The following is a 24,395-nucleotide window of genomic DNA, read 5'->3' on the forward strand; positions in this document are numbered from 1 at the left end:
CTGATACGATTGGCAATCCAGCCGCAGTCATATCTCCCCGCTGAGCTCTGCCTTCAGAGATGGGGATCCGGTCTGTTGTATGGCCTGGAAGAACAAAGCCATCGCAGGCCTGGGAGGTACTGAAGGCTGCAGCCAGGAATAGCTGGGTAATTTATCCCCACTCTTGGGCTCTGAGTATTCTGTTATTCACTGGCTTGTTCCATTGAGACTCTCCAGGTCCTGCCTTCCCCAAGCAGAGAACAAAAGGCTTCCCTTGAAAGTGGGGGCCTGGCAATCTCAGTACAGTGAACTGCATATAAATAATACAGCAGTGCCGACTTCATTTTTATCAAATCTTGTTGAGAAAGGCATGGCAATGATCTGAACTCTGGAACTCCGTGGGCGTGTGCTTTTGATGTGTGCCTTTCTCTGGGTAAAAGCAGAGAAGTCAGAAATTTGTGCTCCTACTAAGGCTTCTTCATGGTCTCAGGAGTGTGGCTAGAATCCTGGTGGCACTTTGCCTTTGTTTCTCTCACAGTTGAGGGGCTCCTTCCTGCCTGGAAAAGCCTTGATATAAACACAGTGGGTCCGCAGGCAATATTTTCTGAGCTGTTGTGTTTTATTAGGCGGAGGATGATGGCGATGATGATCATTCATTCCATCAGTTACTACTAGTCATCATCAAAAATGGGTTTTACTGCTGTTTTACTCCTCCTAAGACTAGAGTGGGTTATCTCTCAGCTTGCCCTCCCTGCTGGCCTTCCGTCTTTCCTTTTGTCTGCTGTGATTCCCCAAAAATGAATCTTGGGGCTATAAACCTGGCAGCCAGAGCTCTGGGTGTTGAGTTGGGGGAAAGAACTTGAGGGCTGACTTGCAAAGAGGCATTTCCTTACTTTATCTCCTGTTCTTGTCAAAGTGCTCCTACTTGTAGCGGCAGGTCCTTATACCCTACTCAGTCTCAGACGGATCTTTGTTGTCTCTCAGGGTGCAGGGGGCGGAGTACCCTGCTTGCACCTCATGAGGGCACACGGGGGTCTACTCCCTGCTTACGCAGCTTTCAGCCATCTTGCCGTTTTTAGCCCCACCTGTATTCCCACTTTCTGAAGTACCTGGTACCTTTGCAGGGAAATTGTTGTGCTTCTGGACTTTTCTCTCTGCTACTTAGGTTTTATCTTTCCAAGTCTGCCAAGGGCCTTACAACTCTTCCATCTGTGTTTTCTGCCTTTCACATCTCTGTTGCTGTCATCTCTCCTGTTAGCTTTGTCATTGTGGGTTTTTGCTTTCTTAAAATATCCTTATACTGCCATTTTACTGGAACCTTTAAAGGGAGCAGAGGTCAACATGTGTCATTAATCTGTCATCTTTAGCTGGAGGGCCCTTTTTGTTTTTTGGTTTTTGCTTTTTTTTTTTTTTTTTTTTTTTTCAAGAAAGAAAGGAGGATGTGTTAGAGATTCCACGTGTTTTTGTGGCTGGGGAAGTAGGTGATGGGAAGTATGGAAGGCAGATGAATCACATTTTCAAAAAGTGGTCCTTGTTCTATCAAAGTGGGTGGTTTGTGCAAAGAATCCAGTGTTCTGTTGCTGCTCTTGGTCGCTCCAGGAGTCAAGAATCTAGCCTTTTCTCTTCTAGAGCCTATGCGAGAGGGATAGCTGGAGATCCAGGCCTTATTAGGAGCCTGAAAGTTTCCTCCTATAACTGACATCCTAGGATTCTCATTCATTTACTTAATAAACATGGATTGAACTCTCAAAACTTGCCAGCGAGGCACTGTGCCTGGTGCTGGGAGTGGCGTGATGAATAAAGCAGATAGGGTCCCTGCTGTGGGAGGTCATGGCCAGACCAGAGGTGCTGAAATTCCCAGAAGGCTCGATGGAGCGGCAGGAAATGAAACAAAGTAACATTCTTTTATCAGAAGGAGGTAGGTGCTTTAGTCCCTCCTGACCTTCCCCACTCAAACAGGCTCTTATCTAAAATACAATAAAAAGACAGCAAGCCCACAGTTCTGGACCCCTTCAGCCCGTCACACCTTTTAATCAACATGGACTGCTGAGACTGGGAAGTTTTAGGCAGACCTGTGTTAAAAAAAAAAAAAAAAAAAACCAAGGGGGACCTTAGGTGGTCACATCCAGTTACACCGTTGTGAACCTTTGATGTCATGTACAGTTTCACATTGCTTGTTAATGCAAGCTTGTTAGAGCTAAAACAAAACAGGAAGAAATCAAACTTAGTTGAGTTTAAGTTGCCATTCTGACAAACTACAATTTTTCTTGACCCCACAAGTCATCCTGGTGAATTGACCCTTTTGTTATTATGTAATGCACCTCTTTTTTTCCCTGGTAATAATTCTTGTTCTGAACTTTATTTTCTAATATTCATACAGCCACTTGGACTTACTATCAGTATGTGCCTGGCATATATTTTTCTCTCCTTCCACTCTTAAACCTGTCTTGCATCTTTTTTATTTTTTTTTATACTGTGTTATGTTAGTCACCATACAGTACATCATTAGTTTTTGATGTAGTGTTTCACGATTCATTGTTTGCATATAACACCCCTTGCACCATGCAGTCGGTGCCCTCCTTAATACCCATCACCAGGCTCACCCATTGCTCCAACCCACGCCCTTCTAAAACCCTGTTTCCCAGAGTCCATAGTCTCTCATGGTTTATCTCCCACTCCGATTTCTCCCCCTTCATTTTTCCCTTCCTTCTCCTAATGTCCTCCATGCTATTCCTTATGTTCCACAAATAAGTAAAACCATATGTTAATTGACTTTCTCTGTTTGATTTATTTCACTCAGCATAATCTCCAGGCCTATCCATGTTGATGCAAAAGTTAGGTATTCATCCTTTTTGATGGCTGAGTAATATTCTATTGTGTATACAGACCACATCTTCTTTATCCATTTATCTGTTTAAGGGCATCTTGGCTTCTTCCACAGTTTGGCTATTGTGGACATTGCTGTTATGAACATTGGGGTACATATAGCCCTTCTTTTCACTACATCTATATCCTTGGGGTAAATACCCAGTAGTGCAATTTTCAAGTTATAGGATAGCTCTATTTTTAATTTCTTAAGGAATCTCCACACTGTTTTCCAAAGTGGCTACACCAATTTGCATTCCCACCAACAGTGCAAAAAGGTTCCCCTTTCTCCACAACTTCTCCAGCATTTGTTGTTTCTTACCTTGTTGATTTTTGCCATTCTGACTGGTGTCAGGTGATATCTCACTGTGGTTTTGATTTGAATTTCCCTGATGGCTAACAATGATGAACATTTTTTCATGTGTTTGTTAGCCATTTGTATGTCTTCTTTGGAGAAGTGTCTATTCATGTCTTTTGCCCACTTTTTGTCTTGATTATCTGTCCTTGGGTGTTGAGTTTGAGAAGTTCTTTATAGATATTAGATATCAGGCCTTTGTCTGTAGTGTTTAAATAACTTTCTTACAGAGAGAATGGAGTTCGAGTTCATTTTTTAATTTTTTAGTCCAGCCTGACAATTTTTGCCTTTTCATTGAAAATTTTAGGCTAGTTTTTTTTTTTTTTTTAAGATTTTATTTATTTATTTGACAGACAGGGATCATAAGTAGGCAGAGAGGCAGGCAGAGAGAGAGGAAGGGAAGCAGGCTTTCCGCTGAGCAGAGAGCCCGATGCGGGGCTCAATCCCAGGACCCTGGGATCATGACCTGAGCCGAAGGCAGAGGCTTTAACCCACTGAGCCACCCAGGTGCCCCTTTAGTCTAGGTTTTAATCTACCATCTTGCCATTTGCCTTTTATTCTATGTAATTTTTTTCCTTTTCTTGCCTTCTTCCAGATAACTGAAATGTTTTTAGTATTCTATTTTATCTCCCAAATTAGCTTATTGATTTTATATGCTTTTTTTAAACTGGCTCCTCTAGGATTTATAATACTCATTTTTTAAGTTATCGCAGTTTGCCTTAAAATAATTTTACACCCCATCACATATAAGATCGTTCATATCTCTCTATCATTTTTGCTTTTATAGTCATGTTTTGTTTGTACATATAAGCCTCACAGTACATTGGGGTTTTTTTCTAAATTATTTTTTAAAGATGAAGACTCATAGTCAATTCTCTTTTAAAGAAACTTAAAATGAAAACCTGCTTTTGCATCTACTCACATATTTACTGATTCTGATACTTTTTCCTTATTTTCTATCGATTCATATTTCTACTAGTATCCTCTTCCTCTTCCTTAAAGAAATGCCTTTTAACATGTCCTGCAATGCAAGTTTCTTGGAAATGAATTCTCTCAGTTTTTTTTTTTTTAAAGACTACTTCATATTAATTACTTGAAGAGCTTTTATTCTGAATATAGAATTCTAGTTTGATGTTTCCTTTTTAAAAGTTTTCAGTACTTTTAAGACATTATTCCACTTTTTTCTGGGTTGCATTATTTCTGGTAAAAAGTCTGTTGACGTTGTTGGACTGTTCTTCTATCATGTGTCTTTCTTCTGACTGCTTTTAAGATCCTCAACTTTTTTTTTTTTTAATAATTTGATCATGTAATGTATCTTAATATGGTTTTCTTTGTGTTTATCTTGCATTGGTTTCAGTGAGCATAGCTCCGTGGGTTGATAGCTTTTATCAAATTAAAAAAAAATTGGACATTGTTTCTTCAAATATTTTTTATTGGATGCTGACATTGTTAATTTTATGTTATTCAATGTCTGGGTTTTGTTTTTTTTCTAATGAATGTTGGAGCTACTTTTTCTAGTAGGCCCTTAATGTATTATCTTTTGGATAATGTTTGGCTTTGTTTTATCTTTTGGAATCTTCCTTCAAAACTTTGTTTATTGTAACCTTTACACAGGAAAGTTCAGTTACACTTCTAAGTCATTCTTTGGGGTTTCCACTGAATGTCCCAAGTGATCAATGAAGATGTTCCATTCTAATTTTAGTCACTCAGAGGATTCCCATTCTCAGGTCTTTGTGAGCCCTGAGAATGTCTCAGCTCACAGCCTTTCAGGCACTTCTCACCAGACCTCTTAGAGTGTCTGTTATCTGCATCTTCATAGTTGAAGATTTTGTGGGACTCCTGTGCAGCTTTCCAAGGCCCTCTTTCTGCAGACCTTCCTCCTCCTCGCATGTCTGTGCCATCATGGCTTCCAGGCACCTGGATTCCTTGAATTCTCATCTCAGTCTTCTCAGCTTTGTGACCTGACTTGTTGTCCTTGGCATCCTTCTTTCTGCTTTGTGGTCAGGTATGGGCTTCCTGGCAGAAAGCCAGAGTGATTTTCAGGCTCACCTCATTTGTTTCCTTCTCTCAGGGATCACAGTTCTGTGTTGCCTGTTGTTCAGGGTCTGAGAGCAGTTGTGTCATAATTTTTTTTTTCCTACTTTTCCAGTTTCTCAAGGTATGGTTGGGGAGGTAAAATACAATTCCTGTTAGTCCATCATACTTAGAAGCAGAAGCTTCTATTGTTGCTACTTCATTAAGAGTTTCTATTTTGAGGGTGCCTAGGTGGCTCAGTTGGTTGAGCAACTGCCTTCGGCTCAGGTCATGATCCCAGAGTCCTGGGATCACATCCTGCATTGAGCTCCCAGCTCCACGGGGAGTCTGCTTCTCCCTCTGACTTTTTCCCCTCTCATGCTCTCTCTCTCTCTCTCAAGTGATAAAGAAAATATTTTTTTAAAAAAGGAGTTTCTATCTTGATGTGGCCGTTAATTTCATGAAATACTTTTTTCCCTTCAATATGAGTTGATCATTTTTCCCTCCTTTAATAAAATACTAGGGCAGAATACATGCATAGATCTTCAGTTATTAAAATGTTTTGGAATGTTGTTCATGATGTACTTTTTTCTCATTTTTATGTAAAATTTGGTCATATCTTGCTTAGAATTTTTATGCCCTCATTCGTAATGTGAGAGTGGCCTCTGGTTTTTGTTTCTTATGCTCTCTTTGTTTGGTTTTATAATATAGTTATCCTACCTTCATAAATATCTTAGGGAGCATTTCTTCTTCTAGTCTTTGAAATAACGTGGAGTGCTTTGTTCCTTGAACATTTGTTAATAGTTTCTGGTACAACCATGCAGGCTTAAAATTTTATTTGAAGGATAATTTTTAACTAGTGGCTTATTTTTTTAATGGTAATAAGTTTATTACGGTTTTGTTGTGTTTTCTTGAGTCAGTTTTGGTAAGTTCTGTCTTTCTAGCAAATTATCTGTCCCATCTAAATTTTGAAATGTGCTAACATAATGTTATTTACTTAATCTCTTTTTTTCTGTTAATATCTGCTTTTTCTGTAGTTATATCCCCCATTTTCATTCATCATATTTATTATTTTTTCCCTTCTCTCCTTTTTCCTTCCTTAATTTTACCAGAGGTTTTTTTGTTTGTTTGTTTGTTTTTCGTATTGTCTTTTCTTAGAATCATGTTTTGGCTCTCTGATTACTGGAATTTTATCTTGTTATATCTTTCATATATTTTTATCTTTACTATGCCATTTGATCTTTTTTCAATTTAATCTATTTTTGTTTTTCATAATTTCTTAAGTTGTCTGCTTAGGTTATTAATTTTCAGACTTGTTTCATTTCTAATAAAAACTTTTTTTTTAAAGATTTTTATTTATTTATTTGATAGAGAGAGATCACAAGTAGGCAGAAGGCAGGCAGAGAGAGAGGGGGAAGCAGGCTCCCCGCTGAGCAGAGAGCCCGATGCGGGACTCGATCCCAGGACTCTGAGATCATGACCTGAGCTGAAGGCAGAGGCTTAAACCACTGAGCCACCCAGGCGCCCCTCTAATAAAAACTTTTAAATTAAAAATTTCTTTGTAAAATACCATTTTGCCTATCTAGTCTCTGCTTGTATTATAAAATGTTCTCCCTTTTTCTTGCCCTATGTGAACATTCAGAGTTTAGCTTACTGATTGTATTTCAGTCCTTTAATTCCTCAATAGTAATATTATTATTCTTTTGGTTTACCTATTTCCTTAAATTCTGAAAGTGCAGTAAAATCTTTAAATAAATTCTCTTTTCAAGTGGCTTTATTTTTTTAACCTGGGAGCTCTTGTTTTATATATTTCGCATTATGTTTTTCATTCATGAGATTGAATGTGCAATGATATTCTCAGATGGAGTATTTTGTCATTATAGAATGCCCTTCTTAGACTTGGCTAATATTTTTGATCTTGTATTCTACTTTGATATTTAAATTGTCATATTAAAAATTTGTGTTTGGGGACGCCTGGGTGACTCAGTTGGTTAAGCAGCTGTGTTCGGCTCAGGTCGTGATCCCAGCGTCCTGGAATTGAGTCCCATATGGGGCTCCTTGCTCGGGCGGGGAGCCTGCTTCTCCCTCTGCCTCTGCCTGCCACTCTGTCTGCCTGTGCTCGCTCGCTCTCTCTCCCTCTCTCTTTCTGACAAATAAATAAATAAAGTCTTAAAAAAAAAATTTGTGTTTGTTATTTCTTTGTTGACCTTTTAAAAAGAGTATATTTATTTATTTATTTATTTTAGAGAGAGAGCTGGGGGAAGGTAGAGGAAGGGCAGAGGGAGAGGGAGAGAGAATCCTGAGCGGATTCCATGCTAACTGCAGAGCCTGATGGGGGGCTCAATTTCATGACCCTGAGATGAGAACCTGAGCCTAAACCAAGAGTCAGATACTTAACCAGCTGCACCACCCAGGCACACCTTGTTGTTGACCTTTTTATAAAAAATCTTTTTATCACATTAAGAAAATCTGTATTGTAAACAAGATGTAACTCAGTTTTACCCCAATGTGATTACTGTTCTCTTTTAACCACATGTGGAATTCAGCCTGTTCACATTTGTTGTGATAACTGAAATAAGTGACTATTCTTTTTATGGTATTTTTATTTTCTATTTGTCTTCCAGTACCCTTTTTCCATTTCCCTTTTGATTGGTTTAGTTTGGTTTCATTGACATCTTTCTCTTTATTCTTTTTTTATTCCTTGCTATTTTGAGAGTTCTACTAAGCTCTTTGTTTCTTTTAGAAATTACCTTCTCATTCCGTACTAAGCTTAACGCTCTGCCCAGACTTACATGTGCATGTATCTGCGTACTTCTTCTGTGTACCCCTTCTTTAGTTTCTGGGTCTGAGGTTCTGCTCATAGTATTTTCACTTCCCGGCCGTTACTAGATTTTTCCTTCTATAGCAGGAAGGTGTTCCAGGAAAAGTTAGCACTCCAAATTCCTGCTTCCATTATTTATCATGATCTATGTAGATTTAAATATGTCTGTATGTGCACATATGTGTGTGCACACATATGGAGAGAGAGTGAAGGTCAATGCTCACCACCGCTGGCTCCTCTAGTCTTTGATTTCCCTTATGTGAATCACTTGTTTTTTGTTTAAGTTCATTCTCAAGTGTTGTCCTCAGAGCACATATATGGGAAGTTTGCTTTTTGAATCCTCACATGTTGAAAATGTTTTTCTTTTGGCCTGACAGCTGAATAATATTTTGTCTGGGCATAGGATTCTTGGATCATTTTTCTTAATAGTCTGTACGTTGTCCCACTGTCCTCCACATTCCAGAGGTGTAGATGAGAATTCCTTAGCTAGTCTGAATCTCTTGCCTTTGCAGTAACTTATTCTTTCTGTCTGGAAGCTTGTATAATTTTATGTTTATGCTTGAAATTCAAGTATTTCCTGGATTCACTTCCTGGACTTAATGAGAGTTTTAATCTGCAAGCTTAAATCCTGCTTCAGCTCGGTATATTTAAAAAACAAAAAACAAAAAACCAAAAAAACAAAAACCCCAAATTGGTACTGTATTCATTTAATTATAGCATCTCTTTTCATCTTTTTTTGGGTGTGTGTATCTTTTTTAATTTTTCCTTTTCTCTTAAAAAAAACAAGTCCCTTTTGGAATTCCAGTTATTCTCGTGTTACGCTACTGGATCTGCTCTCCACGCCTCTTTGTTCTCTCATCATTTCTCTCTTCCTGTCTTTGCTCTGGGTAGTATGATATGTTGTTCATTTGGTCTTCCAGATCATTCATTTGAATTTCAACAGTGCCACTGATCTTCTTTTTAGTCCTTCTGCAGAAACTTTTAAATTGAAAACTGAAAATCAGTGGTTCTCATTCAGAAAGTCTTTCTTGCCTCCTTCTGAGCTCCGTGTCCCTTCGTGATGCTCAGTCCCTGTAGTTTCACCATTGTCTCTTCAGAGTGACCTGCCTCCTATACATGTTTCCTGGAAAACACTCTCATGTGAACTAGTCCCTGAACTTAGATATTGTTTTTGTTCTCCCTGCTCACTGATCGCTTCCTCTTTCAGCTTATACCTGGATGTTACAGTTTGTTCGGCATTAACAAACCTGAGAGCAATGAAAGCCCAGGAATGTCGGCCCTGGCACTCTGGCTCCAGAGAACAAAGAGCCAGTGGCCTCTTCTCCCTGGGGACTGCGCTCCTCCCTGGCTGCCCATCTGTGACACAGCTCAGCCTGCTAGTGTCCCCACAGTCTTTCACAGCCCCCTACCTGCATTTGTAATCCTACAAAGTACATCCTCCACCCCTAGGGGGCTGGTAGGTCAGCTTGCCTGATGGTGACAAGTTATTCTGGGAGTTGCAAGCTGCTCACACAACACCTCAGGGAATGAAAGGACCCTGGCCTTTTTTTTTGGTAATTATTTTATTTTTTTTAATTATGTTCAGTTAGCCACTGTATAGTACATAATTAGTTCTTGATGCAGTGTTCAGTGATTCATTAGTTAAATATAACACCCAGTGCTCATCACAGCTCATGCCCTCCTCAATACTCATCACCCTCTTACCTCTTCCCCCCCACCCGCCTCCCACTTCGAAACCCCCAGATTGTTTCTCAGGGCCCATTGTTTCTCATGGTTCGTCTCCCTCTCTGATTTCACCCCCTTTGGATTTCCCTCCCTTCCCCATGGGCCTCCGTGCTATTGCTTATGTTCCACATATGAGCGAAACTGTGTGATAATTGTTCTTCTCTACTTGACTTACTTCATTTAACATAATTCCCTCTAGTCCCATCCATGTCAGTGCAAATGGTGGGTATTCATTGTTCCTGATGGCTGAGTAATATTCCATTGTATATATGAACCACATCTTCTTTATCCATTCATCTATTGAAGAGCATCTCGGCTCCTTCCATAGTTTGGCTATTGTGGACATTGCTGCTGTGAACATTGGGGTGCATGTACCCCTTCTTTTCACTGCATCTTTATCTTTGGAGTAAATACCCTATAGTGCTTTTTCTGGCTCATAGGATATCTCTGTTCTGAACATCTTGACGAACCTCCATACTTTTTCAGAGTGGCCGCACCAACTTGCATTCCCACCAATGGTGCAAGAGGTTTCCCCTTTCTCCACAACCTCTCCAACATTTGTTGTTTCTTGCCTTGTCGATTTTTGCCATTCTAACTGGTATAAGGTTTTGTGGTTTTGATTTGTTTTTCCCTGATGGCTAGTGATGTTGAACACTTTTTCATGTGTCTGTTAGACATGTGTATGTCTTTTGTCTGTTCATGTCTTCTGCCCATTTATTGACTGGGTTATTAGTTTTTTGAGTATTGAGTACAAGAAGTTCTTTATAGATCTTGGATATCAGCCCTTTTTCTGTAATGTCATTTGCAGATATCTTCTCCCATTCCGTGGGTTGCCTCTTAGTTTTGTTGATTGTTTCCTTTGCTGTGCAGAAGCTTTTTATCTTGATGAAGTTCCCAAAGTTCATTTTTTTAAAAGATTTTATTTATTTTATTTGACAGACAGAGATTACAAGTAGACATAGAGGCAGGCAGAGAGAGAATGGAGGAAGCAGGCTCCCTGCTGAGCAGAGAGCCCGATGTGAGGCTCGATCCCAGGACCCTGGGATCATGACCTGAGCTAAAGGCAGAGGCTTTAACCCACTGAGCCACCCAGGTGCCCCACCAAAGTTCATTTTTGCTTTTGTTTCATTTGCCTTTGGAGAACTCCTTGAAAGAAGCTTCTATGGCCGATGTTGAAGTCAGTGGAAACTCAGCCTAGGCTGGAGAAGTATTTGAGTTACTAGGGGGAATAAGCTGGGAAAAATTTTCCAAACAAAAAGGAGTAGGGCAACGGCACAGAAATGTGCAAGAATTTTTTTGTTCAAGAAAGCTGCAAATGATTTTTTTTTTTAATTGCTGGAATGTAGAATACTAAGGGTAAATGTATGAAAAATAAAGTTGGAGAGGAAAATACCTTCCAGCATTCCAGTCTTCCTCCTGTTAAATGTTGCTTTAGGCTGTAAAAGTATACCAGCTACTTTCTCAATTTCTTTTTACCTTTTTTATTATAGAGAATTTTAAACATGCACAGAACAGAGTAGATCACGAACACATTTACCCATCACTCAGCCCCACAACCACCAACGCATGCCCAGGCAGAAAGGGAGACTTTGTATCTGAATAGGGGTGTGTAATTACTTACTTTGGTTTATTCTACTTCTTTAACACTAATGCAGATATCCGAGTTAGTTGGTGAAATATAGAGGAAGCCTGACTTATGTTATTGGTTCTACTTTTCTCCCATTTACTTAGGTCTCTCTGCTCCCTGGTGTGCAAATGGACATACTCTGCCGAGAAAGGCTGGGATGACAGTTTCTGGAAGATGATTGGATTGGAAGATTTTGTTGCAGATAATTACAACAAAATAGGTAAAAAGCAAACAAAATGAAAACATCTGGAGAGTAATTGTGTGTGTGTGTGTGTGAGGATATTGTCTTTTTGTTTGTTTGTTTGTTTGTTTTTTATAAATAGAAATGCAGGGGGCACCTGGGTGGCTCCATCAGTTAAGTGTATGACTCTGGCTCAGGTCATGTTCTCAGCATCCTGAGATTGAGCCCTGTGTCAGGTTCCCTGCTCAGTGCGGAGTCTGCTTGTCATTTTCCTTCTGCCTCTGCTTCTCCCCCCACTTGTGTGCGCGCTCTCTCTCGCTCTCTCTCTCAAATAAGTAAACAAAATCTTTAAAAAAATAAAAAAGCGGAGCACCTGGGTGGCTCAGTTGGTTAGGTGTTCGCCTTTGGGTCGGGTCTTGATCTCAAGGTCCTGGGATCAACCTTCCCATCCATCTGGTCTCCCTACTCAGCAGGAAGTCTCCTTCTCCCTCTGCCCTTCTTTCTGCTCATGTGCTCTCTCTCTCAAGTAAATTTTAAAAAGAAAAGAAAAGAAAAGAAATGCAGAGACTCAGCCCTGTTTTTCTAAGAGAAATGAGTCTATTGTGATGGGTAGACCATAGACCATATCCAGTTGGGCCTTGTGTTGGGGCTCATAGGAACTGCGTGGAGGTACAGGGTATGGGAAGTCTTCATTGAAATATAGAATTGTAGACATTGGACTAGATTGAGGAAGACAGTCACATGGAGTAGCTGGGAATAGCATAATCAAGAGGGTGTATATAGATCGTTCCCAATCAGCTGGGAAGATGCTTTGTGCATTAGATTCAAAGAACCAGACAAAGCCATGAACAGAAAGAAAAACAATTGAAAAGATAAAAGTGAGAATAAACTACAGCATGAGGTGTACAGCATGATTTCTGACGCAGGCCTTAGAGTCCCAGACGTCATTTTATGTGGCCAGCTAATAAAGATGTGGTTGACGAGGAGGGATTTCCTTGGTGAAAGCGTTGCGATGCTGGGTACATACCTATAACAGGAGCTGGCATTTGACAGTTAAAGGTTGGCATGTTCATTTCACAGGAAGTTGTTGATTTCCTGTAGTTACTACTTGCAGTTGCAGTCAGCTGTCATCAGGCAGGCAGTTATCCCTAATTAAATAGAAATCCTTCCATACTGTTTCGTGTTTAAGCTAAGGTCTTGTAACAGTAAAATGAAAAGGACAGTGGGTTATACAAAATGGAAGGTAATTCCCTTCCAAGTCAGTCACTCCAGTTTCCATCAGTTCCCAGTCAGTGAGTGGGAGGAATGAAAAGGACCAGAGGAATCCATCTCCATTCTTCTGGAGAATGAGCCACATCATTTCTGATCACATCCCATTAACCAGCACTATGGCCCCATGAGGCTGCAAGTGTGGCTGAGGACTGTGGCATGGGCTGGGCAGCCATGTGTCCATGAACGTGGCCAGCTAAAACTTGAGAGTTGTGCTGTTAAATATTGGGGAAAAACTGCTGTGTGCTACAGTTTCTGACTGCCCTTGATAAGCAAGTCACATGGTAGGTCATTTCAGTTTAACTTTGTTCTGGGGAAATCCTCATGACCCATCTATTGAAGGGCAAGAGTTTAAGGATAGAAACATGAAAGATTCAAGCAGCACCTATCCTGCTATGTTGTAGATAGCTTAACTTGGTTGTCTGTGGTCTCTTCAACTGCTAATTGCTAAGTCTGGGTAAAAGAACAGAGTAGTATGCAGCAAGAGTCATTCTGGGATTTCTGTGGTTCTACTGAAGTCACGTCTATATCTGAGCTGGTAGAGAAGAGGAGGAGGTTGGAACCAGAGAAGAGAAGAAGAAAACAAAGCAGCAGACATTCATCATCATTTATATTCTGAGTCCTTTGGTAGTTGATTTATGTACGTCATCTCATGTGGCCCTCACAAACCTTTTGGCGTAATAGCTATTCCCATTTTGTGAATGGGAAACTGGGATTCAGTTCCTTGTCCACCATTAAGTTGTTGAGTTAGTATTAGAACTGGGGTCTCTAACTCCACACTTTGGTACCAAAGCACACTGACTATTGGGATATATGAGACTAAGGGAGCTGGTGTGTCTGTATGGTTGGCCTCCAGTGGGATTACACAGTAGTCCAGGATTGAGCCCCCAAAGTCAGTATCAGCTAGACTGGAATAAGTGCACATACCTGAACAGAAGAAAGGTATGATGGGATCTCAGTTGATAAGTGGAGTATAACTTCACAAGGTGTATAAAGGTGTTAATACCATAAGTCATATGCTGGTTGGCTTTGAAATTCTGGGTGTTCCACCCATTTGGAAGCAGCAGCTTGGACATCAACTGAGAAATAGGGTGAGACTTTTATTCTGGGGGATGAGTGAGGTGACTAGAGGCTGGAGTGTTGGGACTCCTGCCAACAGGGCTGGGTTTTTAGACAGTGCTTCCGGTTCACCAGAGAGAATGGGCAGCCACACAGGAAGCCAATGCTAAACCAGAAGCTTCCGGAGGGCAGGGATCACTGCACCTTACCCCGAGTGTCTTGGCACAGGTGACATTGAGTATCTGCTGACGGAATGTGTGAGACACAAACACAGTTGCTGGTGTGGAGACGGAAGGCAAGAGTGAAGACAAAAGTGTGGCAAAGAGATGTCTTGGGTGTCTTAATCTGTGAAGCTGCTGTAGCAAAACACCACAGACTAAGTGATTTAGAGCAATGAAATTTATTTCTCAAGTTCTGGAGGCTGGGAAGTGCCAACAAGGTAAGTTTAGTTCTGAGGCCTCTTTTCCTGGCTTGTTGGCAGCTGCCTCTCACCGTGTGCTCATGTAATCTCTTTTTTGTACATGTGAAGAGACTGTACTCAAGAGAGTGCCTCACTAGTGCCTCTTCCTCTGAGGGCACAGATCCTGTTGGCTCAGAGCCCCACCCTTTTCCTAAAGATTTATTTATTTGAGAGAGAGAGAGAGAGACCGAGAGTATAAGTGGAGGAGGGGTAGAGGAGAGGGAGAGGGAGACTCACAGGCAGATTCCCTGCTGAGCACGGAGCACAACACAGGGCTCAGTCTCACGTGAGATCATGACCTAAGCTGAAATCAGGAATCAGACACTCAACTGACAGAGCTGCTCAGGCACCCCAGTGCCCTACCCTTTTGACCTCATTTAATTTTAATTACTTCTTTACACATCCTCTCTCCAAGTGTAGTCACATTGGGGATTAGGGTCTTGACATATGAATTTTGGAGACAGTTCAGCCCATAGCACCAGAGTATGAGTACACTGGTCATTAGAGCTAGAGCAGGGACATCAAGTCCTGAGTTCCTAGGCTGCTGTTCTAGAAGCACCCCAGGAGCTTGCTGCCTTGATGGAGAACCACCAGGACTGAGAACCAAGAGAAGGTCTCTTGTCTTATAATTGAGGGGTATAGGCGAGATGGGTCTAAAACACTGAACCGGGGGCTAGAGTGGTTCTAGTTCTGGCACTAATGGTGTGAACTTAGACAAGTCTCATACCATAAATTCTTACCCATGAAGGCATAATTAATAGTAGCAGTTAAAACTAATAGTTTACTGCTTCTCAGACATGATACTATTGCATTTTAACCATTATCTTTGTAGATTTTTAAAAACTATGTAATGGAGTTGTTTTTATTTATCCTCTTCTACAGCTAAAGAAACCAACGGTCAGAAAAGGGAAAAGTGTTTAAATGATGGTTGCACAGTTTGCAAGCGGTAAAGGCAGAATCCAGAGCCATGTTGCTATATTGACTTCCAATTAATATCCATTATGTACCTATGAATGGAAGGCGACAAATAAGCACTAACCCTGCTTCTTCCCTCCTATATTTCAAGCACATCTCTCTGTGCTGATGCAGACCTTATTGCATGTAATTCTCACGGTCTGTGACAAAAGTAATGTTACTTTGTTTGCAGATGAAAATTTGATAAATAATCTCATCTAACCCCATGCAGAAGTAATAAAATAAATGGTAAACCCTCCCAATGGGAGGCCCTAGAAGGAGCTAATATCTTACTGGAACACAGAGTTAAACTTCAGTTACATGTATGTGCCCCCCCATCCCCTAAATTTGGTTGTTCCTTCTGAGTGTTCTCATGATGTAGTAACTGTATGTTAGTAGAGTACACTTTGATTACATGTATGTGTCTTGATTCTATATTAGACTGTGAGCTCCTTGACTTCAGGACTTTCACTAATTTACCTTTGTGTCTTCAGTCCCGGTGTAGGGGATGGTACACTTCAGTAGCTCAAATACTATGTGGTTAGTAAGTAAATAAATTGACCTGAGATGGCTGGTCCTGGTAGGTTGGCACTTTTTGCTTTTAAAAGCTATAATGGTATTAACTGATTTTAATAATATCTTTGGTGACTTGGGTCCAACTTCAACTCTGATTTTTTTTTTTTTTAATTTTAACATTTGCTGCTCCCCCCAGCCCTAACACAAAACCCATGTTTAATTAGTATATTAGGTTTGCTAATAGAGCAATACCTACAGGAAATATTCGTTAAAAATCCATAGTGTTAATCTAGCAGAAGATTTCCAGAGTAACTTTATTAGATTTAGCCTGTTAAGTTAATGGATTTTTAATGGATGTCCTAAGGAGACATATCATTAACCAGAATATTGCCGTACATGAATTAAAACTTACCCATTCATCAAAATTATTTGTGTGATATTTCCTTTGATTTTCATTTCTGGTGACTTGAACTTGTAGTTTCAGTCTGATTCAAAAGTGGAAGATAGTAAAGAGTTTGTTAACTCTCAGTTGTGACTTTCAGAGATCGCTCTGGGAGATACCTCCAGAGATTCTTCAGTAATTCTTGTAACTATGAGAAATGCGTCTCGGAAGCTTCCCTGTGAAGTGTTAAACATTTCTAGTGGACTCATTGCCCGTCAAGATGCGGGCAATAAAGTGCAAAACCTTTTAGCAGATTTGAGCAGAGCTTCGTGGATTTGAGCATTAATACAATTACCATAATTCGCTCCATGTGGAGCTTTTAGCCAAGTCTTTACCAGCCTTCCTGGGCTCGTGCAGTAAATAAATGCTTTCCCTGAAAACTGAACACCTCAGCAACTGATGGTCTTACAGAGGGATATTTATGAAATAAATTATTGATGGAGTGTAAGTTAAGGATGAAATGCAATATTTATATGGTACATTTGAAGGACAGGGGAAGAAATTTACAGTGTTTTAAGTAACTTACATGCAAATTCTCAAAGCTAAAATGTTACCACCTAATGCCTTCTTTCAAGGAGGTATTTGGATGGTTTGATTAGGGAACATTTATACAAAGTAAGGTGAAAAATAGTTTTGTGAATCAAAAGAATATAGTAGACATTTCTTCACAATTGAAACTATACTGACGAACTATTGAATGTTCAGAGTTGATGGGAAACACTCCAACCCAGTGTCTTGCAGGGAATCATCTACCCATGGTCCAATAAAACGATCTGTGCCAATAAATGTTGACCTTCAGTTCCACGTGAATCATCTGCTGGTCACCCATCTAATCCTACATAGCTCTCAAAAGCAACAGGAAGGAAGAGATCTGTGGGGAGAAAGGACCCTTAGGAAGACAAGCGGCATCCCACCTGCTCTCATCCATTATCCAGGCTGTCTTTCAGCACATCCCAGTTGCTTTTTTACTTCCTGGGCAGAGTGCTTCCCTGTGTTATTGGGGCAGGCCACTTCATGGAAACTCCTGTGCACAAGGCAGAATTATAGAGTGCTTATTTGCATTACAGAAAGAGCTTTGTTATGTATAAGGATGTAATGTGCTAGCCTCCAGATCCTGCATTATGTGGGGTCAGGAAAATCAGGCAAAAAACAGACTTACAAGCTCAGGTAGAAGGACTTCCTAACTTAAGTGAGGCAAAGGTGAAGATAGGCATCCCTGAAAGAAGACCATTCCCTCGGGGCGGGAAGGCTACCTTTTTAAACTTATTTTCTCTTCCTCTGGGAGACTCTTTTAGGCATAGGCCACTGGCTACCATCTGGCATGTAGTAGAGACTGACGAAATAGTTGGTGAATGAGTGAATATATGTTTGAATGACAGATTTGATAAACAGTTCCTTTTTTGGCCTCAGTTGTCCAAAGTACTTACGTATTCTCTATAAATTGTTTTTGAATTATGTGACATTACTAGGTGACAGGCAGTGATTTCATTTCATAATTTCAGTGTTCACATGACTTTTGTCATGAATATATTTGCCACTTGAGAAAGGACTCTGTGGAGGACACACAACCCTGAGTGAGAGTTGTGGTCCAGCCTCATTCCTGTAGCATTTCTCTCTGAGACTTTTCCATGACAGAAAATAATTTCAAACTCCTTGATGGAAAACAAACAAAAAATTAGCAGACTTACTTTAAGAAGATTAGGACTATCGCTTTTCCATAGAGTCAGGTAACCCTGCAGTTAACTAACGCTGCATTTGAGATATTTTTATCATGTAGGCTTCACCCTGGAGACAAAGACTCATGACTCCTCACAAGTATGGGTTGAAGGTATTGTTGCCCCAGTATTCACCACTGGTCTGCTCTGAAGTCTAAACAATGAAGAGGGGAAATTGGAGGGGGAGATGAACCATGAGAGACTGTGGACTCCGAGAAACAAACTGAGGGTTTTAGAGGGGAAGGGGGTGGGAGGGATGAGTGAGCCCAGTGATGGGTGTTAAGGAGGCCATGGATTGTGTGAAGCACTGGGTGTTACACTCAAATAATGAATCATGGAACACTACATCAAAAACTAATGATGTATATAGTATGGTGACTGATGTACATAATAAAAAAATAAATGAACAAAAGAGAAATAAAGTCTGAACAATAGAGAACAGTTCTCAGAGCCAGCTGAAGCAAAGTGCAGTACTGAATTAAAGAACACGGTAGAGAAATCCTACCTCTTTTCGGAACATGGCTAGACCGTGGGACCCACATGACACCTACCTAATCCATTCATCGGTAGGCCAAGGAGCTCCCACAAAGAGATGAGACCTGGCTGGGCTTGCTTGGGGCCTTGATCTGCTTACTTCACAAACTGAAAGAGCCTGCTGGCCTGGATCTAGGTAGTTCAAGAAGAGAGACCCATGCCAAGCCTGCACTGACTCCATGTCAGAGCAGTGGCACCCTTTCCTTGTTAAAATGGCCCAGGGAGGTTGGTTTTCTTCAAGCCTCATGGATCAGCTAAGTGATCTTCTTCCCATGGATGGAATATGTAAGAGTATGCAAGTATGAGATGAAAGTGCTCATTATGAATGTTGCTCCACTGTGAGGGAGAGAAAAGGAAATTGGCATGTGGAAATGTGCCTAAGGGGTTTCTACCAGTGATAGGCATCATGGCCAGCGTTGGGAGCCTGAATCCAGGGATATCCTATCATCCGTAGTTGTGGGTATTATATACTTTCATGGCTATTAATACCCAATGATCTGAATTTTCCCCGTAGAACTAGATATGTTTGCAAGGATTTATCCATTCATTCCTTAGAATATGAGACTTTCTGTTTAGAATTTTGCTCAACTGCTGGCTCTACCTTGATATCATGAGAAGCTGGTGCTTTTTTTTTTTTGTAATATATTTTGGGGGGTCTGGAGAAATCTTTGGACACAGGTAATCCCAGCATTTTCTAGGATTTATGGGGCCTCTCACATCACTAGATCCCATGTTCTGGGGGTGGCCATCCCTTTGGGTGCCCTGGACTAGGCTCTGTCTTTGCCCTTCACCCTGGGTGTTTGGTCTGACCCCACTTTTTCTTACTACCCTTCTCATTCCTGTCCAGGTGATAGAATAAGGTCTTTTCAGTGTCTGAGGCAAGTTCATATCCTCTGAATATTGTACTGTCTTATTTTATCTTTTAAAATAAGACTTCTGCCTAATGGAGAATGACCTAGAGGTCTTCATGTTAGTGATCCATCCAATCATTTATCCGTCCAAACAGCCACACTACTGAGTGCCTCCTATGTGCCAGGCACTAAACTAAATTTGGGAGATATAAAACTATACTCATCATGGTCCATGCCCTTGGACATCTCGTATCTAGGGAACAGGCAAATTAATATTCTCAGTGTTTTTCTTGCTTTTCAGTAAGTCTAGCCATGTTCAAAATACTGTGGGCAAGCAGAGTATAAAGTCACGACTGGAGGTGGTATGAAGGAAGTCTTCTTATGAGATGTCCAAAAATTATGAGTAGTAGTTCACGTGGGAGATGATTTTTAAGGCACGAGAAACTGCCCAGGCAAAGGCATGGAGGCACAGAAGACTAAGTGTGCATGAATTTCTGGATGTGGCTGGAGCATAGTGGACCTAGGGTGGGAAAGGAGAGGGGACTAGATTTAATTTCTTTTTATTTTTTTAAGATTTATTTATTTATTTGTGAGAGGAGGGACAGAGGGACAGAGAATCCCAAGCAGACTCTGCATACTACATATGCCCCTACATGGGGCTCTATCTCATGACTTTGAGATCATGACCTGAGCTGAACTCAAGAGTCGAATACTCAACCCACTGAGCCACCCAGGTGCCCCAAGGGACTGGGTTTCATTTCTAATGGAGCTTCTATCCTTCCTTAAAGAAGGGGCCACTGGTTGGAGACTCAACAAAATTTTCTCTATTCCTCCCAAGAGGTAGTTCTAATTATTACTCTTGCCCATGCTGTAAATAAAATTGTGGGTAGTTTTAGAAGTTTTGTAGCTCCTGTTAAGATGATTGTGTGTGTGTGTGTGTGTGTGTGTGTGTGTGTGTGCATGTGCCCACCAGGTCTGTTTCTTTCCTCTAATCACATCCAGTACCTGTTAACTGCCTCCTTACCATAGAGCTTTGCTGGGTGGGGAGGGGGTCGAAAGGAGATATCACATAGCACAGGACATGTGGTTTACAAAGCCTAGAGACCTGTTAGTTATCATTTTTAAATGTATCTTGGCACCAAAAATACAAGCATCTTTACTCTCTCAGCATTCTGTTCCCTGCCTTTTGGGCCTGAAAAAAGTATTTGTGCCCTCCCCAACCACCACTGCCACTCTTAGATTCCCAGAAGTACTGTTTCAGTTGCTAACCCTTCCAGGAATAGCTGTGCAGAGCCAGGAGGGCAAGGGAGCAATGATGACCACATCGTGCTGTAAGGTAATGGCTTTCAGAAGGCTTGCTGTGTATAAGGTTTCATGGAACTGCTCTTCCTTTCAGTATGGCATCTGGAAGATAATTGGAAGCCCCCCAAAAGTGAGATCAGCTTCCAACTTCTCTTACTGCTGGGCAGTCAGAGAATAGCAGAGCTGAAAGGGATCATAGAGATTTTGCTCTCACGTCTTCATTTTGTAGATGAAAACCCAAGATTCAGGGAGGTAGGTTGAATTTCCTTGATCTTAGAGCCCTTTAGTGATAGAGCTGGGACCAGAGACCGGGTCTCCTGGGAGTCCTGTAGCTGGCCCAGTACTCTGTGTCGCCTATCCTTGTCTTACCTTTTCCAACAAATTTTGGTCATTTAACCAATCTGGTTACTGTCATTTGGAAGGGACTAAGCACCAGAATAATGTCCCTGAGGGATGAGCTTACATATGTGAATTCACCCAATCCAGAGTCCACTTTTCAGCCTTGCGAATGCAGAAATTGGACTGTGCCCAAGCAACCAGGGATAGTTGGATCTAGGAATATAGCAGTCAAGCTCCTAAGCTACTGATGTAGGTAAATTAAAATAATAAAATACTATATTAGCTGTTGCCTATTTTAATGGCTGAGAATTGGTTACCAGTGTCGGGGCTGAGTTGAGATGACTCTGTCATCTGCAAGCCATGCATGCTCTGCCGTGTGTATTGTTGGCTGAGGTACTTGATTTTCTTGAGCTTTAATTAGTGTATTAGGAGGATTAAAGTAAATAATGCAGGTAAAGATCCTAGCACATACGAAGTCCTCAAAAAACGTCACTTCTTACTATCTTAATAACTGTTCGTTCTTCTGAACTCAGATTCCTCCCTAGGTAATAGGTCATGTCTGCCAAAGTTAGTACCCTATGAATAATGCCATAAAATTACTGCCAGCTTCTTCTGACTTTGGGGAATTTTGTTTTGTTTTGTTTTTTGTTTTTTTCCTGAGCTGTACCCTTGGGTTCACACAGCTTTTGTTCCAAGCAGCATATAATAAAATAATCAGACTTCTGCTTCAAAATATAATCACATTTCAGTCTTTACCTCCTTGAGAACTTACGTTGACCAGAATTATAGGTTTTCCTAAGTTCTTCAGCACCATAACTGGCAATCTTTAGTTTTTTTCTCATGAACAAAAGGGCACATATCCATAGGTAAATAAAAAATACAGGATACATAGGTGATAATGAGGTAAGAAACTCAGTGATTAATATTCCTACAATGCTTTATGACTTTAAAAGAATATTTCTTTTCATTCACTCTCACACTGATTTCCTGTCCAGTTTGAAAAATAGTCTTTATTCCAGATTTGCATTTGGGGAAACCAGAAGTTAGAAGCTTTTGAGATAGAAAGACCTATAATCGAATCCCAGAATCAGCACTTATTGACTGTATGACCTTGTGGATGTCACTAAGTCTTTTTGAGACTTGATCTCATCTATTAAACAGGTGGGAATACCTACCTTGCATAGTCTTCATGATGGAGTGGTGATGTATGTAAAGTGTCTGACTTCTGGTAAGACCCCAGTAGATAGTAGCTAAATTAATTGATATGAGAAAATTTAATACTATATAAAATATTGTAGCAATAAAGGGAAGTAATATTGGGCTCCCCTAATGTCAAATTCTATGAGCAACCTAAAAATACTTTTGATACTGGTATCCATAGGAGGAGAAACTAAGAAGGTTTGGTTAATAGTTTGCAAAGATTAGATCATATTAAGGATTTTGTTAAAAAAAGAGAGAGAAAACACTCTTTTTTTTTTTTTTTTTTTGTTCTCAATCATTAACTTAATGCTAGGCATCATGCTACTTTTAGTAGAATAATGATGAATCAACACCAACAGTGTTCCTGCCTTCTCCAAGTTTTCAGTGTAGTAAAGAGTGCATTCAGTCAGAAGATCGGCACTAAAATAAATGGCACAAAGAATAGGTCATGGGAAATTTCAGAGTGTGTAGTAATGGGATATGGCCTTGTAAGGGAAACAGGAAATTTTTGAGGAATGGATGTTTAGAGGAGGTTGATACACGTTCACTCAGAGAAGAAGGATGGGAACAGTGTTTCGGTTAGAGGGAACAGCATTTGCAGTGACTGTGGCAGGAGGAAGCATGGTGAAGGAAGACCACTGTGTCTAGAGCTGAGAAACTTGAAACAGGTTGTAAGACGATGCTGAAATCATGATCTCATAGAACTGGCTTCATTCAGATTGAATGTGGTTGAGAGGAAATGGAAAATCTAGGGAAGTATTTTGACATCTCAGTCAGTGTTGTATATTCATGCTCAGCTGGGTATTCACAACTAAGAAAATAAGTTGCAGATGTGATCTTGGAGCCCTGGAGAGCAAGGTTGAATCACTGCTTAGATAAGTCACTGCTTCCAGTTTTCCAAAAGTTTGGTCCTTAAAAATGACCTGTGTGCTTCACGTTAATGACACAAGGTATCTTGGTTGTGATTTTTATGCATATAATTATAAAAGAGAATGTCATGAGGAAGTCACACAGGTTCACTATGAATGAGTTCTGCTAACCTAACCTCAGATGTTGTCTTTTCTTGAAATTGCTTTCGCAGGAACACTCTCCTTGAGATTGCTGGGCATAGTCGAAACTCCAGTAGCATCTGGTGCTTACATCTTGTCCATCTGCTCTTACATCCTTAACCAGACTGCTTGTGCTATCTCCTCTGCCCAGCATCACCTCTGAATAAATGCTGGCTGGCTGGCTGGCTGCTGGAGATGGAGATCCAACACAGAACTCTTGATTTGCCCACACAGCTCAACCACCCAGCATGTTCCTCTTCTTGTCTCCTCTGTCTCCCATAAAAGGTACAATAGCTCTCCCACTTAGTCAGGACCCAGACCCAGAAGTTATTCTTTATACTTTTCTTTCATCTTACATTCTGTTCACCAGCAAGTCCTGGATGCTTGGCTGCAAAATGAACCCTGAATTAGGCCATTCCTACCCATTCCCACTGTGAGTTTCCTAGTTCAAAGTTCTCTCATCTCTTGCAGAATTTGTGTACCAGCCTCTTAATTGGTTTCCTTGATTATGTTCTTCCTTCTGATAATCCTTTTGCTGCCACAGTTAGATTATTCTTTTAATAGTGTAAGTCAGATGATGCTACTCTCATGGCCACATTCTTCCAGTGGCTTTCTATTACAATTCAAAAAAGTAAATAAATAAAAATTCCTTGATATGCTCTTCAAAGTCCTGTGTGACAGCTCTCTCCTTATACCCCCTTTCTTTTATTTCTTGCCATGCGTCCACATACTTACTGTCTAACCACAGTGATGTTCTGTTTCCCCAAATTCCTGGTGCGCGTAGCCTTTGCATTAACATGGCCCTCTGTTGGCCTTGGCTTTTCTCAAAATAGTGGCAGGGTTATCTCTTTCTTTTTGTTTGTATCTTGGGTTAAATGCATTAGAGAAGAGCCTCCTCACCCTGTGAGCTACCACTCCCGTCCCTGCCCCGGCAGTATTGTTGTTCTCTTGTATTTCTTCTCAGTACTTGTCACTACCTTATTCTTGTATGTATTTATGTGTTGATTGACAGACTAGCTGTCCACTAAATATACTGAATAAATAAACGAGTTTGAGTTGGAGAACTACTGATAAAATGGCATAGATGAAACGTATCTGGTGTGTTACACATTTTTGAGGAATTTCCAGCAGTTTTCTCC

At 40.6% G+C, this 24,395-nt stretch overlaps 1 protein-coding gene across 15 annotated transcripts in view; it reads left to right on the forward strand.

Annotated features, from left to right (window-relative positions):
• The window catches only part of FGGY (FGGY carbohydrate kinase domain containing), a 412,410-nt gene that overhangs the window by 147,238 nt on the left and 240,777 nt on the right, over positions 1 to 24,395 (forward strand). For all 15 annotated transcript variants that reach the window (XR_009345297.1, XM_059137206.1, XM_059137204.1 and 12 more), the window contains one exon: positions 11,490 to 11,605. Coding sequence is in view for 14 of the 15 variants with exons in the window: in XM_059137206.1 (XP_058993189.1) it covers positions 11,490 to 11,605 (116 nt within the window). In the remaining variant the exon portion in view is untranslated. The remainder of the gene's footprint in view (positions 1 to 11,489; positions 11,606 to 24,395) is intronic.

The sequence above is a fragment of the Mustela lutreola genome, chromosome 10 (genome assembly GCF_030435805.1).
Source record: "Mustela lutreola isolate mMusLut2 chromosome 10, mMusLut2.pri, whole genome shotgun sequence".
Lineage (NCBI taxonomy): Eukaryota > Metazoa > Chordata > Mammalia > Carnivora > Mustelidae > Mustela > Mustela lutreola.